This window comes from Solanum stenotomum, chromosome 9, assembly GCF_019186545.1.
Source record: "Solanum stenotomum isolate F172 chromosome 9, ASM1918654v1, whole genome shotgun sequence".
NCBI lineage: Eukaryota > Viridiplantae > Streptophyta > Magnoliopsida > Solanales > Solanaceae > Solanum > Solanum stenotomum.
In genome coordinates this window covers 9741319-9760554 of record NC_064290.1, presented here as the reverse complement: position 1 = coordinate 9760554, position 19236 = coordinate 9741319, and the positions used below count along the sequence as shown (strand labels likewise).

Sequence of the window (19236 nt, the reverse complement as noted above, 5' to 3'; positions counted from 1 at the left end):
AGGAAGAGGAAGTGCAAAATGCCAACAAAATAACTTCAAAACTAAAGAAGGAATGATCATTTCCTTTCTTTACCACCTTTTTTAACTGCTGATTGTAGGACAGGAATCGGAAAGAACTATAATAAAGTAATAGAGAAAAGTTATGTACAAAACTACACAACTCTATAACCTTGAAAAAACATGCAGTGCCAAACAGGTTTCTGCCAGCTCATGAAAACTTGCATGTTTCAACGAAGCATTAATCCCGTCAAGCAGCTTTTGTCAAGTTGGCTAGCTCTATCTGTGAGATGCTAAATGTTGGCTAGCTTTTCTAACTATACTTGCGTTGTTGCATCAAAATCAGATAACAATGGAGGCGATGAACCGCTCCTTTTGCTTGGCAATGGTGTGTTGAAACGCGATTGGCGTTTTGTTTGGACAAGCGAAGGTTCCAGCTCCCCATCTTCACTGGCTGCATCAATTTCACTATCTACTTCACCTTTGAAAACAGGGTGGATATAAGCATTCTGAAGGAACTCTTTCAAGTTGAAGTTTGGCTCCTTTGTACGTTCTAGTGTATCTTTCCTCACTGTTTCCTAATATTGATCAATCAAGAAAGGGATGCCATAGGAAGAAAAATCACTAACTGCCTCAAGTTGGCCATAGATCATACAAGGAAAAGAAGAAAGCCATAGAGAAAGCTGCAATACCTGCAACGGATATCTGACAAAAGCTGGCTCATAACGACCTTTGCAGAAGATATGGAACCATATGGTTAGTATAGGGAGTGTAATTAGCAATGGAGTCGATTTAGAAGCTTCCTTTGTACTTAACAATCCCATTAGAAGCAATTGAGAGACTATCAGCGCAGTTATGATGCGCCCATGTACATCAGGCCAGAATGCTGCTGCACTTTCATACTCCTGATTGTACACATTTATAATCTACAGGTAAACAAAAACATCACAAATCAGGTTTTCACAAGTCCATATAGAATTGCAAAGTAGTTTTGACTGTGCGCATGTATTAGGGGAAGCAAACACAAAATTATACAGCTGGCTGACATACTATATAGTTAACCAAGAAATAAAAACAAAATAAATAAAAACTGAGGTGATAATCACGTAATAAATAATAGTCCAATTAGTCTCAAGCCGGGGGAAATGTACTTCAAAGTGATCATCTTCAATCAAACGAACAACCAGCAGCATTTGGGTAAACATAAAATCATGCATAGTGTACACCTAGAAGTACCATGCGACTATAAAAAAAAACCCACTGATTTACTAAGATTTTGAATGGGTCACTTTTTCCACTGGAAGAAATCCTTTTGAAAAACTTAACTATATAAGAAAAAGTCATTCAAAGTATTAATTAAGCTTACCTGATGTCGATATACAACGTATGCCAGAGCAAAAAATACTATGATGAAAGGGAGTAGGATCGGTGACACAACAGCATAAACAAGGCCTAGTAAGAAATAGAGCTGTATCTGAGGTTCACCAGTGTTGAACCCGAGACTTCCTGGATCCATGGCCTCTTCTCTGTCCTTCTCAGTCTTCACCAGGAAGAAGTTTTTCAAGTGAAAGAATATTAATGGCTTCAATCTAAGTATCTCTCCAGCAACTCCTGCCCACCCATCCACCATTATGTAAGTTATGAAGAAGGTTGCCTTCATCGGAATGGATACACCGATTGTCTTTGGTATTCTGCATCAGAAACCACTCAACCTTTTAACTGTCTGATCTTTCATAATCAGCACAAGCAAACCAGAGTGAAATATTGTTTGCTCTTCTTTATGAAAGTTGCGATAAAAGAGTAGAAGAAATAAAGGCATGAGATTGGCAAATGAAGTAGCAGCACTCTCTAGATATGAATTGAAGAAGTTACATATAAACATGTCATTTGTCAAGATCATTATGTTCACCCACATTTTATGCATGAAACAAGATTGATGAGACAACTAGAAAATTTACTGAATTTCTGTCACACCTCAAAAGAAGAGAAAGGGACATGAACTGCAAAAATAAGGTGGACAAAACTCTCAGGTCCTATCACTGGCAGAACGGGAGAAATCAGGTTGTGATAGATAAAACTGAAGACAAACAACATAAATGAAAAACAAGAATGTTTATCAAAGGAAGCATTTTGCATAGGAGAATTAAATATGAAATTATAGAGGACATACTCATTTGCTGACTGATGCAACAAATTATTTAGCTGATTAAATGCGGCCCCAGTGATGATGCTTCCAAGAAATACATTAACAAACTGAAAAATATAATATCTTGTTGCGGATCTCCTTTCAAGAGCTGATATGGAGCAAAATCCTTCAAATTTTGACATTTGCATCAATAATGAAGGTAGGAAGATAAGGAAAATCTTCAATGCGATTCCAGGGAGGAAGCCTTGGATGAAGGATTTTACAGCATTACTGCATGGAAAAAACATCATTTAATATAAATACTTTAGCAATATTGCTTTGTAATCACATACTTTCTCAGTTTGCCAAAGCTGGTATTCAAAAACTATATAACTCAAATTATCAAATGAACTAGAGAGGAAACAGTGCGAAGAAGAAGAAACTCACGTTTCAATTAAGGATTTCAAGAAAGGTAACGCTTTCTCAATTCCCTCTATATTAGCAAGGGACTGTACAAATGCAATTGGAATCATGAAAAAGAAGGTAAGGAAGAAAAATGCTACAGCAACAATAAGCCTCCTGATTGACAGTGAAACATAAGGAATTGCCAAATTATCCCAGTAGACATCACGGGGCTCTGGAGCCCACTCAGTTAACCAGAGTGTTGGATTTCTGGCTTGTTGTGTTTGCGCACAAACAGCAGCTGCCCATCTTGTTCTGAAGGAAACAAATGCTGCTGGCATAATGTACTTGGTGCTCCCAATAATATTCATTCTCTCATCAGATATCTGACACAAACACAATCCAAAGTAGTGATGTGTGAGGGGCCATTATAAGGAATTTTAGAATTAGATATTAAATACTGACATCTGAGGATGTAGCTATCACTATGTTACTACAGTCGAACTATTCACCAAATCTTTTGAGACGCCAATGAACTCTCCCTGTAAGTTGATGTTCAACCAACTAAACTGATTTACCTCTTATTTTATAGACAATCTGACTTGGTCACAAATATCTGATAAAGTAATTTTTATGGTTTTGAATTCTCACTTAATACATACACCAAAATAAGAATGTCAGAAGCATAAGAATGAAAAAAAGGACAATCACTCCTAAAAAATTTAAATAAACTACGCAGTTACAGTGCACAAAAACCTCAACCACGTTAAAAAACATATTGTTGGTGAACTTACTTCTTTTGAGAGCCTTTCAATTTCAGAACTATTGAAATCAATTGCATCAACGGTCTTGCCGCATAAGCCAAGAAAACCAGTCTGCTTAATAGAAATAATATTCCTCATTAGATGTTAGTACTGAGATGTGAGAAATGGCATTTCACCTTGCGATCACTACTAGCTAATACTAGAGCAAAATTAAACTATTAATAGTACCTTTGATGTTGGCCTTTTGGACTGATTTCTAGTATACTTGAGTTGATAATAGTCCAGCCAATTCTGCTTTTTCTTCTTCTCATTGACTAGCGCTGTCAACTTGTTGGCATTGTATACAACCTACACATTTATTAAGGGGAAAATAAAATAAGTGTTTATTCATCATAGACGGAAAATAAAATAAGTGTTTGTTCATCATAGACTGAATCATCCTGCCTTATTGGCGTTAAAACCTGCAGCTCTAGTAAATAAAGGCAACTACTACAGAAATGTGACTACCTCATTTAATCTGATCTGTGAGAGGATCAAAGCAAATTCAAACAAAAATTTATACTTCTGAGTTTTGTCATATTTAAAATCCGATTCTCTCTAAACCATTTTGCACCAGTTTACCATGTTAATTTCACACCAAAAATGTATACAATTTTTTTGAAAATAAGAGGCAACGTGTTCTCACAAAGTATCAGATCTAATCTGTATGAGCAACTACATATGGTAAACTCATTTTGTACCCCACCGACAGTGAACTCGCAATAACACCTTGTTCTTCACCTTCTAATTCATGTTACTATATTCCTTCATTGATATTGACAAATGATTTGAGGATATATCAAAACGTTAAGAGCTAAGGTTATGGAAGTCCTTTAGAGGTCAGTACAAAAACAAAACAAATGTAATACTTTGAAACATTCTAGTTTGGCAGCGAGCAAATCCTTTAAATGAGAAGATATGGCGTATAAATTGCAACCTGATGAGTTAAATAATGATCTTGATGGTTGACCATGAAGAAGTGCTCTACCAGCTCACTCACTGACTCATCAGGATCTGGTGGCACATTTTTGACAAGTACCTGGGCAGGGCATAGTATTTGTTAGAAAACATGCATCAGTCATTGAAGGCTATTAGTTGGAAGGGGGGGTTTTAACCCAAGAAAAGAAAAGGTAAGAAATGTCTCTCTTGTAAGATGGTTATTATTGACCTAGAAAGAGAGATGGCCTTGAAAACAAGATAACATCACATATCATCATCTTCTACCCTCATTGAGGAGCGTAGCTCCTTTTCTTTTTTCCAGATAAGAAAAGCTATTATTTTAAAGCTTCAAGCTTCGGTTATTGCATTATTTTCTTGCGTTACTGTTCCACTTTTGTGTATGCTATGTAATGATTTTTCTATTAGTTAAATCATGACTGTTTTACTTCTGTATTTTATCTTTTAAAACTGATTTGATATGAGTTACTTGAGCCGAGGGTCTTTTGAAAACAACCTCTCTACCTCCCCACAAGGTAGGGGGTAAGGTCAGCATACATTCTACCCTCCTCAGCCCCCACCTTGTGGGATTACACTGGATATGTTGCTGTAAGCAGAACACAGTAAGTTGAAATTCTAAGATAGGATATGCTGAACTTCAGTACCTTTTGCATCCTAATAAATATTCCCAAGATCAATATTAAGTTCTCCCTCCCGAACAAGTAACAAGACATAATTATCTTAACAATGTTAAGTTTAAAAATTTCACAAGCTATAAGGTAAATTTATAGCCAAACTTTGCCTAAGGCTTCACTTACCCCATAAACCTACAGTCAGATTAAGATTGCCATCATAATAGATCAACAAGGCTTATGGCTCTTACTGTAAATTGGTCTGGTCGTCGACGTTCAGATGCAAGGAAATGCAACCTCATTGATGCAATTATCTCGTACTCCCTTTTCAGCACATAGCAAGTCCAGAAAGTAAAGATGTAAGCCATAACCAGATGGGTCCAGAATCTGCAAGCAGTAGTTCAAGTACTCAGGGACAGAAGCAAGAAGACATAATGATTCCACCAATCTACTTCCCCCAAAACATGCATTTACAAGTTCAATTTTTTAAGTCGTGTACCTAACATTTGAAAATAATCAACTTGTCATCACTGTGCTTTTAGAGTTGGTGAAACTTAAGCTCATCTATTTTGACTCCCAGCATGTGAAACCTTACAGAGACTTTGACAATGAGTGGTTTAAGCTAATTCAGTGAAACTTAAGCTCCTCTATTTTGACTCCCAGCGTGTGAAACCTTACAGAGACTTTGACAATGGGTGGTTAAGCTGGTTTAGGTTAAAACACCAAACTGTCAACTTGTAACTTCTGATCCCGTACTTAATGGTTCAGCGGGACTTAAAACTTGCTTTCTTTCCCCTCTTTTATTCAGTTAAAACTTAAGACCTGTTTTCTTCACATGTCCATACTTAGAAACTCAACATTGGACAACTTCAAGGCTTACGTCTAATAAGGATATGGTGCTTTGTCTCTATCGACACCCAATAACTTCTACACGCATGATATGTTCTACTATAGTTTATAGTTAGAACATAAGATAAAATCAATAGTAAAAAATATGTATATAATAAAATGTTGACTTATTAAACTGCCTGGACTGGTGTTTTTTTCGGCCACCAGTAGTGAGATGTCTTAAATAGATTTTGATGCACACAAAAGGAATCTCGTTTCGCTAAGGCACCTTGATACCTCTTTACGTGCATAAACAGATGTAGAAATTCTACTTTCTCTGAATACAATATGTTAAATATGCCTAAAATTTTATATGCTACATTTTCTGTTTTTTCTTCGAGTCATTAAGTGGTTTTCAGCACTTTGAGATTGCTTTCCCTAACATCTTCACTATATCGTGTCAAAAAGAGATGACTGTAAAAACAGAATTTCAGGATACATAAAGGAAAGGTTCATCAACTGAGTTGCAAAACCCGCTTGAGCTACTTTATAAGCACGTCACACTGAATCCGTAGAGATGGAGAAGCAGAGATGGCCTGTTCACAGACAAATATTACTACTACAGATTGCTAGGGAGAGAGGAATTGCTATTCCTTTACCAAACAATTTGGACACTGAGGGCGCCAAAAAAGGTGTGCTTCTTCAATCTTCACATAGTTGGCAACTAGGGGTGTAATATTAACCGTGAAAATCTGAGACACTTGAGTTGGTGCTTCATGTGTAAAGGTTCAGGTGAAGTAGTAGATCATCCTACTATTACATTGTCAGGTAGCAACACTTCTGTGGTTGGTGGATTTGAATTGGTTTGGAGTGTGGTGAGTGACGCAAGCAACCGTCAAGGAGTTGCTACATAGCTAGTCATTTAGAAGGAGAAAAAGAAGGCCTAAGTCATTAGCTCTTATGTTGGATTGTATGGAAGGAGAGAAATAGGCAAGTGTCTGAAGAAATAGAAAATGACTTTGTAAATCTAAGGAATAGCCTTTTTTTTAATGTTTAGTTTCTTTTTGGTGACCCATTAGGTCCCTGCTCGTATAGATGATTGGGTGTACGGTCATATTCATGTAGACTCTAAACTTTTGGTATACTATACCGGATTTTCCCTTCAAATTACATCTATTACAAGATTATGATACTTTGAGTACTTTGCAGCTGGAACCAAGCAATGAGGAGCTTCCTTATTTTTAAGGATTTGACAAATATCAAGGGAACTTAATGACATTGGTACATTTAAAAGGATCACAAGACATTAGTGAAACTGGGAATTTCAGGAACCAAGCAATGAGGACCTTCCTAATTTTAGGGATTTGACTGATATCAAGGAAACTTAATGGCATTGGTACATTAAGAAAAGAGCACAAGATATAAGTGAAACCAATAACATCTTCAAATTTGTCAAAGAAAAATGGAAAAATTAAAAGAATGGCAGCTTTAGAAAGAATAACTGCAAACTATACAGCAAAATAAAGATTCTGCTTACCTCTGTGATCCCGAAGGAATGTTGGAAATTGAAAGCTTGTCTAAGTCACTGTAAGTCAAATCCATATGCTCCAATGTGTGGTTGGTCCAATTAACAGGAACCATGACTGAGAACGCAATAAAAGCAATCGGAACAAATATTTTAAGCCTGCATTGAGCAAAGCGAAGATAGAAATTAAACACAGAGTGGGGAAAAAACAACTACTATAAAGCTATTAAAGACAATATGTTCTGGCTTTTGATTTAAGAAGCCCGGGGTTTTCAATATTAAGTTAGCTAGAAACAGAAATAAGAGACAGAAGTCAATGGTTATCCCTAAAATGATTATGATATGGTTCCTAAAAAGTTGAAACAATAGCCACATCATTAGGCAGGACTCCTCAATACCAAAAAAACTGTTAATACTAATTTGTATGAATTGTCTACTCAAATAATTTATCGGGGTAAACTTATCAGCATTAGATCACAGCATTACTCATTCCTCAAGGTATGATATTATTAGCCAGACAATATTGTAGTAGCACATATTGATGTGTGCCAAAGATTTTCACTCAAAACAAAGAACATCTTTTAAGATTTCTAAGTGCTCGAGGTCTATTTCCGAAATGACTATCATCACAAAAGAGTAAAAACAGTTGAGCAATTTCTTGAAACTTTAAGTTAGCTTCTAGACTTTTTTGTGATCAAAGCTAAATGTCAAAACAAATGGAAGAGAAGGCAAATGGAAGACCTCTAGCACATCTTAATGGACTTTCAATGTATACACATGGAGTATAGAAAGAAACTATAAGCAAGTCACAAGGTATCTATAAAAACTAGAAACATGGTAATCAGGATTCAAATAAGATTCCAATGTCAGGGATAATTATAATTTACACAATGGTCGTAAAGTTCAACTTTCATGAATGAATTTCAATATTATGTTAGTAAAAGAGGTCCCTGCCTAAATTTCTGATCATCATATTCCCTAGTCTGTTCTTGCAGTTAAAATTGGTGTCCTGTGCATTAATGCAACAAAGATATGCAGCTCCATAGCTGTACCTATTAAATTGTTTCTCTGAGTACAATATAACAGAGAGGACATGAAAGTGCAATTTGAACATGATTATATACTTCAAAGAAGTTGAACAAAGTAGTGCAAAATAGCTGATCTCAGCCACCTAAATATTCCATACAAGTAGACCAGAGTTGATGACTTAATTCTGATACCTTGTTCAGTAAAATTCTTGAAGCATGGACACAGGCATGATTCATCTGATGGCACAACTGAAATGAACCTCTATGCTTATGTACATACTATATGATGAATGCCTATTTTAATTTAGTCATATAAAAGTCCAGTATGCACAAACAGATAGTAGTGGCGGAGCTTCTAATGCAGAAAATGGAAAACAAGAAGTGAAAGTGAAAGTGCCAAATGAAGATACCCTATCAAATAAATCCTCAAGTAGACAGCTGAGTCCAATCCTGCGTGTTCAATAAGCTCTGGTTCTGGCATTTGTAATGCAGCAGGCATCCAATTTAGAAACTTCAGGTACGCACGAAAGTCCAAGTTGACAAACTTGTTGACAATTGTACCCGAGTGCAAAGGACTGCTTCTTAGACCCTTTAGGTACCATTTTGGGAAGTATACCCTATCATTGACAGGTTGTATTCGAAGGAATGCAAATGCAATTAAAAAAATACATGCACTCAGAATGTTAATAGCAGCTGCAACACCTATATCAGTCAGAGTGGCCATGTTTCTGCTTCAAAGACTTTTCTGCAATATTAGCATTCTTAATGAGATAAATATGTCAAAGTGAAATCCTATCAGGAACAATGTACAACATATATTTGACTCAAGTTTCAACAATGGGATTAATCTGGTGGAACTAATCAGAATGAATGAAATTTGAAGAAAGTGATAGCAAAGAATGAACTCATATCCTTAAAGATAAAGATGAGAAACTACATAAAGTATAAAGACAATAATACCAGGCTCACTGTTTTCAGTAAAAATGAATACTAAGACCAGAATCAGAGTCACTACACTACGGTAAATGAGAATATATCCATGTCTGGGCTAAACCTTCATGCCTTATGAAGGAAGGATTTGATGAGGATTAAAATTGCAGTCTGTCAACCCACATTCTCAATTTAAGATGTTTTGTCACTAGAGCACACTATCCCCTTTACATAGACAAAAAAATGAAGATCTCTAATTGATTCTCAGTAAAATGCTTTGGCAACAGCACACTGAGAAAAAAAAATAGAGGTCAATAGAACCTCGGAGAAAAAAGGGCCGAAATTTCATAGACAGCTCATGAAAAGAATCCAAGGAACGCATGACGAAATCACTGCCCTTGAAAGTCATCACCATAAAGTCTAGCTAACTAACATTATGATCACTCATATTTATCGAATAGAATTGGCTAAGCCTATACTAGTTCCTTTTGCTATCTATATTTTCACAGCCTCCCTTCTTAACCAATACTCATGATATCCAAAAGGAGTGAGTAGTTTGTCTCGGTGTACTCGAATTGTATCCTACTTGGTGACATTCAACCATACTCCAAGTAAATCACATCAATAACTTCCCTGTTCTCACTCATTGCAAAATAGCTGGTCCTAGATTATTCTAAAAACATTCACTGGAAGGAGTCTTAGTTCTTCACTCCAATGAACTGGTGTTAAGCCCACTGCCTCCAGCTCACTGTGCCCCTCTGGTATCCATCATTGACTAACCACTATATATAAACATTTAGAATACCATCAACTCAGATTGGTTAGGACTTGATTCAGAGTCATCTACCACCCTGAATATAAGGGCTTATCGACATACTAGTTGCCTCTCAAGACCTTGCAGTAGAACTATCATCTAAGAATATCAATTATTAAAAGAGATTCACCGGAGCCTAAACACAATCCAATTGTGAGATGAAGCAGTTCAGCACCAAAGAAACAGTTAATCAATGCAAATTCCATCTCCTCAAAACTTCCAGGATATCCAACTTCTGTTATTCATATACACTTCCCTTGGCATTAAAATTGAAACCTTGTAAATCAATCTTTATCGCCTTATCCTTTGAACCATCATAGATCAACCATCCTATAAGGTCATGAATGAACATTCTTCCCCAATTCACCATCATGTAAATTTAGAACAACAATATAATTAAAATGCACCAAATCCCTAAAAATTGGAAGTAGCTTTGAACTAACAATTAATCCAAAATCTTCCATCCAATAAAGTTCACCCTACAAAAATCAAATACTAATTTCACCAAAATCCAGTTAACAGTCCACTACAGCAGAAAAAAAAATTCAGCTTTACAGCATTTAGTTTCGCTCCTATATTCTTCCAATTACCTCGATGGTAACGAAAAATTGATCAACTTATACCAAACAAAAATCTAAAACAAAATCAACCCATTCTCGAACTATAGAAAAGAAACAGTAATTTTTCATGCACCCTTCAAAAAGTAGCAATCTTGATACAAGAACAACACATAAAAAAGTTCCAAAGTTTCACATAAAAAAATGTCTATACAAAAAAGAGTGGGGTATGGGGGTCACCATTACTCAAAACCAAGAAAAGGGTGTTTGAGATTCATACTCAATGACTGAGAAAAAAGCAATTCTTGGACTTGCCAAACAAGCAGAAGAGACAATGGAAGGTGTGAAGTAATAATTCAAGAATTCAAAAGGGACAGTTCTATTACAGTAGTATTTATGAAAAAGGACAAATGGGGTTCATGAAAACAGAATGAAACACCTGAAAAATGGCTAATTTTGGGGTGGCGAGATTACCTGAATCTGATCTGTGTGTAAAAGAGGGATAGTTTAATGGAATTGTTTATAGTATAATTTTTAATATTGAAATTGGAGATTTTCTTTGCTTTTATGGGCTTTTCTTACGTTACTTTTTCGTTTTTCTTTTTTTCTGTGAAAAAATGTTTAAAATTAAATGTCGGTATGGTCCATCTGCAGTAACGGCTACTTTCTTAGACTTCGTAGTACTGACATTTTAATTTTAGGGGAAAAAATGGATTTTTATCGCAAGAGAGAATCACTGAAAATATTTTTAAATTTAACGTGAATTATTGATAGTTTTAAAAATATTCATTTACTTGACTAACTGAATATATATACATTCTTGATATTATAACATGAGTGAAATACACCCCTTAAGTTCTCGTCAAGTTTAGGTGTGTTTTAAACATAACTTCTATCGATTTTTTTTATTAAAAGTCTCATGCTCCTAAAAAAGTTTGAGACCACTTGCTAAGTCATGTGACAGATCAAGGGTGTATAGGTGATGTATCTAAGTTTAGTTTGTCAAGTGAAAGAGTATTTGTAAGGCTGTCAATAGTTCGGGGACGAAGCTAATAATGCGCCAAGTTTTAAAATGTTTTTTAACAGTTCTCCAATAAAATGATACCCGATATAGTTTTTTATTTGTTTATATCTGACTAACATTTTTATTTTTTGCAATCTTGTTATGAGAATATACTTTTGACTTTGAGCCGATGATTTAGTGAAAATGACTTTTTTTTATCTCATAAAGATATAGAAATAAAGTTTGCATATAACCTATTATTTGCGTTTTCTAGATCTCCTTTTATGATTATATTGAATATATTATTATTATAATTATAATTATTTTTGACAAACTGTCAAATATGTATCTTTCCAAATAAAAATAATCTCTTAGCTATTTAACTAGTTAAATCATAACCCCGTATAGTTATAAGGGGTACAAAAAGAATAGGTAATTTTTTGGATCTCTTTTTAGAAAAAATATATTAAAAGATATAACACATTAAATTTATTTGTAGCAATAAATATTTATAATTAAAACGGTATACAATGAACTTTATAGAGATCTATCTCTAGTAATTAATAATGTAATATGGGGGTTGAAACTTTATGTATCTATTAAAGTGAGATTCATTTGGGAGTTACATAGTAATACGTTATAATTTTTTATATCGACATATTAGGGATTTTTATGATTATGTTCTATTGAATTTATTTTTTAAGCTAGCACCTTTGTCTCGAATTATTAGGAAATTCTACTTTTAGTCCTAGTAATTCAGACACTTTTAACCTCTTTACTTGTGAATAACCATAACTTTTTTTTGAATTAATAACTGTTCAACCATTTAATTACTTGTGTGGTTAAAATATTATTATTATTTCATATTTAAAGGTAATGTATTTTGACAAATAGTCTTATTGTTAATGTAAAATGATCAAAATCATATATTTTAAAATTAAAGAGTAAATATAATAAGTCATATATCAAACCGATCAGGGATCATTATTGATTTCATAATCAAACATTAGTCATCAAATTATGGTTCACGTATGCCTTTTGCCCTGTTATGTAGATAGGAGGTTTGGATTGATTTCACTTTCGAGAAACGTTTATGTCAATATATAAGTTATCAATTATGAATAGGAGCGCTGACTCCGGAAGGAGCTTTATTCAATGCGAATTCAAAATAATTAAATTTTATATGAATATCAAATAACAGACAAATAAATAAAAGTCATCAACTATAGTATACATTTACCAAAAAGTTGACATTTCGTATATGAAATGTTGACTTATTGTTTATTTATTTATCAAAATATCTTTTAAGATTGAAATGGATTGGTGGGTGTGAATTGTGATATATTATTACGTATACTATTCATTGCTTTTGGTACACGAATATTCACTCCATTTCTAAATTTCTTACACGTGCAGAAATTTATTAAAGTGATTAAAAGAACACCTGTCCCCATTTCCCTTTTAGTTTTCATTTCTTTTACAATAAACAAATCATGAACCTTTTTTTAAATGTATCGTTTTTCCTAAAGTTGACACAAGGGCATTGTGGCCGGAAAATATTATAAGTTGATTTAATTTTTTAAATACTGAATATGTATAGTATAAGTTGATTCAAGTACGTGACATGAGGGCATCGTGGCCACTTACCGTAATTAACTTATATAATTAGATTTAAACATAGGTGAATTATTACGATTTTTACCCTTTAAATTTATAAAAAAAGATTTAAAGAAAATAATTTTAAAATAGACTTCATTCTAATCCCATTCCCTTAACAAAATTCTTTAAAGTTTTCTCCTAGTACACTCTTTCTTCAACCTATGTCACTTAATTATCTGTTTTTTTTTAAACTCTAGGAATAGGGGTCCCTTGATACCTACATTTGAACACATTATTTAATCCGTCCCTTGACAACCAACATCTCATTGTATGCCTTAAAAAAAAATTATGTTTAGACAAACCCAATATATCAAAAATGTATTAGTTTAACTTTACTTAATGCATATAAGTATTTAATTACAAATTTGATGACTAAAACTAAAAAAAAAATTCTCTAAGAAAATAAATTTCTTTAAAATGAGGAAAATAACTTCTCTGGTGGGAGTAGGAAAACAAGTTCCGTAAGAATGACATTCCATAGTGATTGTGTCCTCTCCACCTTTCAAGTGTAGAACACACTTTATTTTCACCCACCAGCATAGCCCCCACCTTCCATAATATTTATCAAGATTATATATAAATACTTTTCATTGCGATAATACTTTTTGTTTGCATACTAAACACAAAAGAAGAGAGTAAGAAGCCTACTTATATTTCATAAACAACATTTACTTTCCTATCGATAAATCCTAAACTTTAAATTCTAGCTCTGCCACTAAGTTTATTAGCTTAAGTTTGATTCTACTAAGCAAACTTATGGTCTATAATCCACGGAAATGGCAGCTAGTTATTAGAAAAGACAAATGCAACAATTACTAATTACTAAAAAAAAGATTAGTACACTACAATTCAATAAATAAAAAAGGGCATTGTTCATTTGATCGCAATTTCTTTTGGTTTCCCTTGTAGAAAAATAATGCATGTTGTTTATTCAAAATGAAAAAAAGAACAAAAGAAAGAGGACTAATCTGGTGTTAATTAAATGTTTGATGCTTTATGTCTATTTATGAATATGATGATTAACTTTTTGTGAGTTAATTGAAGCTTAATTAGCAGGATTAATTGTTTAGTTGGGTTAATGACGTATGGATATATTCTTAGAACTTATTAAAACCAACGGGTCAAACGAGAGAGGTGAGGGGGTCATGTGTCCCCCACATAATCGCCATCAAATCAAATCAATGCTACAATTATCTTTATGAACATGAAATCCATATAAAAATATAGTCATTGATGTAGACAGACCTTATTTATATTTGAGTACTACATGAAATGATCCATGTGGCTTGTTTTATTTATGATGTTAAGATGTTTTTTAAGGCTTCATTTGTTTTCATGTTAAGATTAACTTATCCAAATAAAGGATGTATACTAAAATTAATATGTCTATATATTTGTATGACGGTGGTGATGGTAAATTCTAATCTCATTATTGAAAAAGAGAGTCCTACAACAACATTTGGGGCATCTCCAATCCTACACTCTATTTTACTCTTCATAGTTTTCTATTTTATCAGACAACCAATTTCAACCCAATTCTCTATTTTACACTCTAAAAAAGAATATTTTTCTCTCTCCTCAATATTATATTAGTATTTCTATTTCATTCTTATTTTCTTATTTCATAGTATAAATCCTTTATTTCTTTTTCCCAATAATTACTTTATATAATTTTCATGTGATATAATTTTTATTTTTTTATTTAATATAAAATTTTATTTTATTCTAAATTTTAAATAAGATAAATTACAAGAAAATATTATATAATATACAAATTAATGGACAAATTCAAATAAAAGTGAAATACAATTACATAAACACTCAATTTTCAAAATTATTACGTTGCTCCCATAAATTCTCTATTAATGCATTACGGAGTTCAAAATGAGCATTTTTGTCCTTAATTTTTTTTTATGTCTAGCTAGAAGTTGTTTAAATCGGAGATTTTCATCTACCACCATTTATGTCGTTGGAGTTGGAGCCTCTACGACATCTTGAATTATGCATTAAGATCACGTTGATCCTCAATTATCATGTTGTGCAGTATAATGCATGTAGTCATTATATTATGTAGTCATTATATCATGTAGCACTTTCTTTCTCCAAAAACGTGAAGGTCCTGCAAAAATTGCAAAACGTGATTGTAAAACTCCGAATGCGCGTTCAACATTTTTTCGGCATGATTCTTGTTTCATCGCGAATTAATTATTATGTTATGTATTGTATTTTATCTTGCATTTAAATTATTATGTTATGTATTGTATTGTTATCTTGTATTTTAATTATCATATTATGTGTTGTATTTTTAAATTAAATTTTTCATCTTATCATTTTAATTTTGTGTATTCTTTATAGTGAAAATTAATAATAAAATCAAATTATATTATCGACCAAAATTTAAAAAAAATACTATTAATTCGGGATGAAAGTAATATATATTAAATAATATATTTTTTAAAATATTATATTACATTTAAAAGAAGTATGAATGGTAGCTATTTAATTAATGACATTGTATGTAAAATAATATGTTAATTAGAAAGTAATAGAAATAATAATAAAATATTCAAAAAGTGAAATAGAGAGTGTGAATAGTAGTTCTCCAAATTTGGAGAACTACTATTCACACTCTCTAAATATGAAGAATAGAGGATGATATAGAGTTGGGTTGGAGTGCCCATTCTCTATTTTACTCTCTAAATATAGAGAATGGAGAGTAAAATAAAGGTGGGTTGGAGATGGTCTTAGTGAAAAGACTATTCTATGATCAGTCGCCTACTTAATTACATTTTTGGCATGACATTAAGCAAATTCATTCTTCTGCGAATATGAGATAGACCGATAGTCGGTACGAGACTAAGGGATAGTGTGAACAGTGATAGACCGAATTCAAAGATATAGGTCAATCAAAAGGAAAATGGTGAAAGACCAGACACCGATTAAAATGGTGGTTGATAATAATGTTAACCGACTAGAGTAATTATAAATATATAATAGCAAGTGATAACTATAATTGATAATAGTGGTTAATAGAGGTAACATAATGGTGGTGATCCCCGATAATGGTTAGTGATTGTGATAAATTTGTGCCTACCTAATTACTCAATTAAATGAAAAACTTCAATTTTCTAGTTAAGTTGCACGTTTTTTTAATAATAACTCGTGCCTTTTCATTTTTTTTAATAATTAATGAAGAAAAGGGCGATCTCAGCTACATATAACTTGTGCCAAAAGTGCTTCAATATGATTCACAAATGAAAAGTTGAAGGCCACCCCCCAAAAAAAAAAAAACTATCCTACATTCCTTTTCATATTTCATCTTGCTTGAAGATGAACCCAAGAAGTTCAGGCTCAAAAACATAGTTTTCCTCTATACATTTAACATATTATTTATTTTTTTTATATCTTTTTTACCCTTTCACATTCTTGAGATCAAGAGTGGGTACATTTTTACATCATATGTCTATGGGGTGATAGAAAATATGATGAAGGGAGAAACTTTCATGGGTCTATGGCCTTCTTAGAAGGGTTAGACAATTTCCTTTTCTTTGAGCTAGCGAATTAGAAAATTGGACAATCACGAGGAGTAGAAATATGTTCGATCTATAAAATTATGTACGAATAAACTCAAGATCTAATTTAACAGAATAAATACATTGTCACGCTCCGAGTCTACACCCTGACGCGAGTGTCACTCGAGAACCATTGCTGGCTCCAAGCGAACCCTTGGCCTGACTCAACTTTCTACGGAATACTTACTCAACATAAGATAAACTCAAATGTAAAACTTTAACTCAAATGATTAACTCAGAATATAATAGAATATTCAACTAGCCAAAAATAGACAACTCAATTAGTCTTTAAAACATTTAACAAAATAAATAAAATAAACTTCTCAAACTATACTGTCTATCTATGAAGCCTCTAAATGACAAAGATGGAAGTCGGGACAAGACCCACAACGTCCTAACAAAACTAAAAAGTAAATGGAATTCTCCGAAAGCAAGGAGGCTCACCAAAGCTAACTCGAACTACAAGTGGTATCAACGAAACGCCTGTTGATGACCTTAGTTACCTGTAACTGCATCATTAAAACGATGCAGGCCAAATGACATCAGTACATGGAATGTACGAGCATGTAAGGGAAAATCTGAAGCATAACATAAGCTTGAACTGAAACTAAAGGAAACATACTTACCTTGTCTCAAACTCACTCAACTCAAGGAATACTCAAACTTACTCAACTCAGAAGTACTCAAGGATAAGATACTCAACTAAGTAATAAGGTTCTCAACTCAGTGAAATATGTCTCAATTCAACAATAAGCTACTCGACTCAATGAAATATAGTTCAACTCAAGATACTCAACTCAAAGATGCTCAACTCAAGATACTCAATAATAAAGCAACAATAAAAGATGCAATATATGGAAATCTTTTAAAACTGTAGATAACAACTCAATGTAGTTAAAAATACAATACTAACTCAGTTTGTATGTAAAAGTACAAAATAATCCTATTTGGGAGATTCTCTAACCAACAACTATCACTATGAGCAATGTGATGATACAATGTCTCGTCCACGCTGCTAGAACTGTCATATACCTTGTCGGGGTATAGAACTCCTTAACTAAGTGGATCCACTAAGCTATGCTAAAAAGCAATAAGGAATCATCTAAAAAGTATGACCCTTTACCCACATTGGCATACATGGTTTATGGGGGCTGTGAGTTGTCTGAACGCTCCCCCATATCGGTGCTCAATACTACTCCCAATAATATAACTCATGCTCATAAATTTTAAAAACATAACTCTTCCTCTGGTTTGAGATAATTGCTCAAACTGCCCTCTTAAAAGAGGTAATTGCTCTTGAAATAACTTTTAAACTCATAACTCATTTAGAAATCTCAGTTTCTCTTTTATCAATGTAAAAATTGATACCTCTGGGAATACATAGTTCATTTATACTCTTTCTCAACTCATACTTGAAAACTCTTTCTAAAAAATATATCAAAATCATATTATAATATGATCATTGATGACTCGAGAAGTCATACTGCATAAATATTGATAGTATAGCTAGATACCATACTGCTCATACATTGATGGCATGCTCGATTGTCATACTAATCATGCTTTAGAAAACTCTTTTATTGAAACTCATCTTTACTTTCTCAAAACTCACTATAAGAACTCAAGTGTTGACTTTAAAAAGCTTCTCAAAATTCATAACTCAACTCATATGGTTCATGTGGAATTATGGACATGAATGACTCAACTCGAGGATCTTAATAGCAGTGTGGAACTCAATACTCAGAACTCAAGACTCAAGAACTCAAGGACTCGGAACTCATAACTCAATTATATTACTCCTCTCAAAGATACTCGATTTATGGAGTTCATACAAAATTATGAGCATGAACAACTCGACTCAAGGGTCTAAATAACAATATAAAACTCATGTGTACGACATTTGCCATTTTCATACTTACTTCCTCAAAACTTAGCTCAAATCGATAACTGATCTCAAAGGATTCACAACTTAACTCAAAGACTTTCTTGAACTCTACTCTTTAACTCTTTCTTGAATTTGAATTATGAATTCAAGGATCATGATTTGGGTATATGGGATTTCTCAATAATTAGATGAAGTTTAGATAGTTGATAATAAGAAAACGGGAAAAAACATAAGCTGGGGAGCATGTGCGCGACGCGGAGGAGGGTTATTATTTTTGGTTGCAAAATAAAATTTTGGGATAGTGGAGTCCGCGCTCTCTCTGCGACGCGGAGATAGAGGCTACTCTCTGGGGGAGCAAGTCCGCGACGCGGACCTGGGCCCTAAATTCTGCCCGATCTTTTCTTCACCTCTCAAACTCGATTCAACTCATACCCACTAAAATTATAAGGTAAAACCTCTCGAATTCTTATAACCCAGAACGAGTTCAACTAAATCCACCCAAGAATTTACTCAATGAAACCTCATACTTAAAGAATAGAT

The 19236-nt window shown here is 33.4% G+C and overlaps 1 protein-coding gene across 1 annotated transcript; it reads right to left on the bottom strand.

Moving 5' to 3' along the window:
* Window positions 1-86: 86 nt before the first annotated feature.
* Window positions 87-11170, bottom strand: LOC125875956 (CSC1-like protein At3g21620). Its single transcript, XM_049557031.1, has 12 exons — window positions 11052-11170; window positions 8687-9021; window positions 7261-7407; window positions 5147-5282; window positions 4265-4366; window positions 3517-3636; window positions 3319-3399; window positions 2570-2910; window positions 2168-2413; window positions 1364-1688; window positions 690-923; window positions 87-575 (listed from the first exon to the last, which is right to left on the bottom strand). The coding sequence occupies exons 2-12, from the start codon at window positions 8998-9000 to the stop codon at window positions 315-317; spliced, it is 2307 nt and encodes a 768-aa protein (XP_049412988.1). The 5' UTR covers window positions 9001-9021; window positions 11052-11170; the 3' UTR covers window positions 87-314.
* Window positions 11171-19236: the final 8066 nt, after the last annotated feature.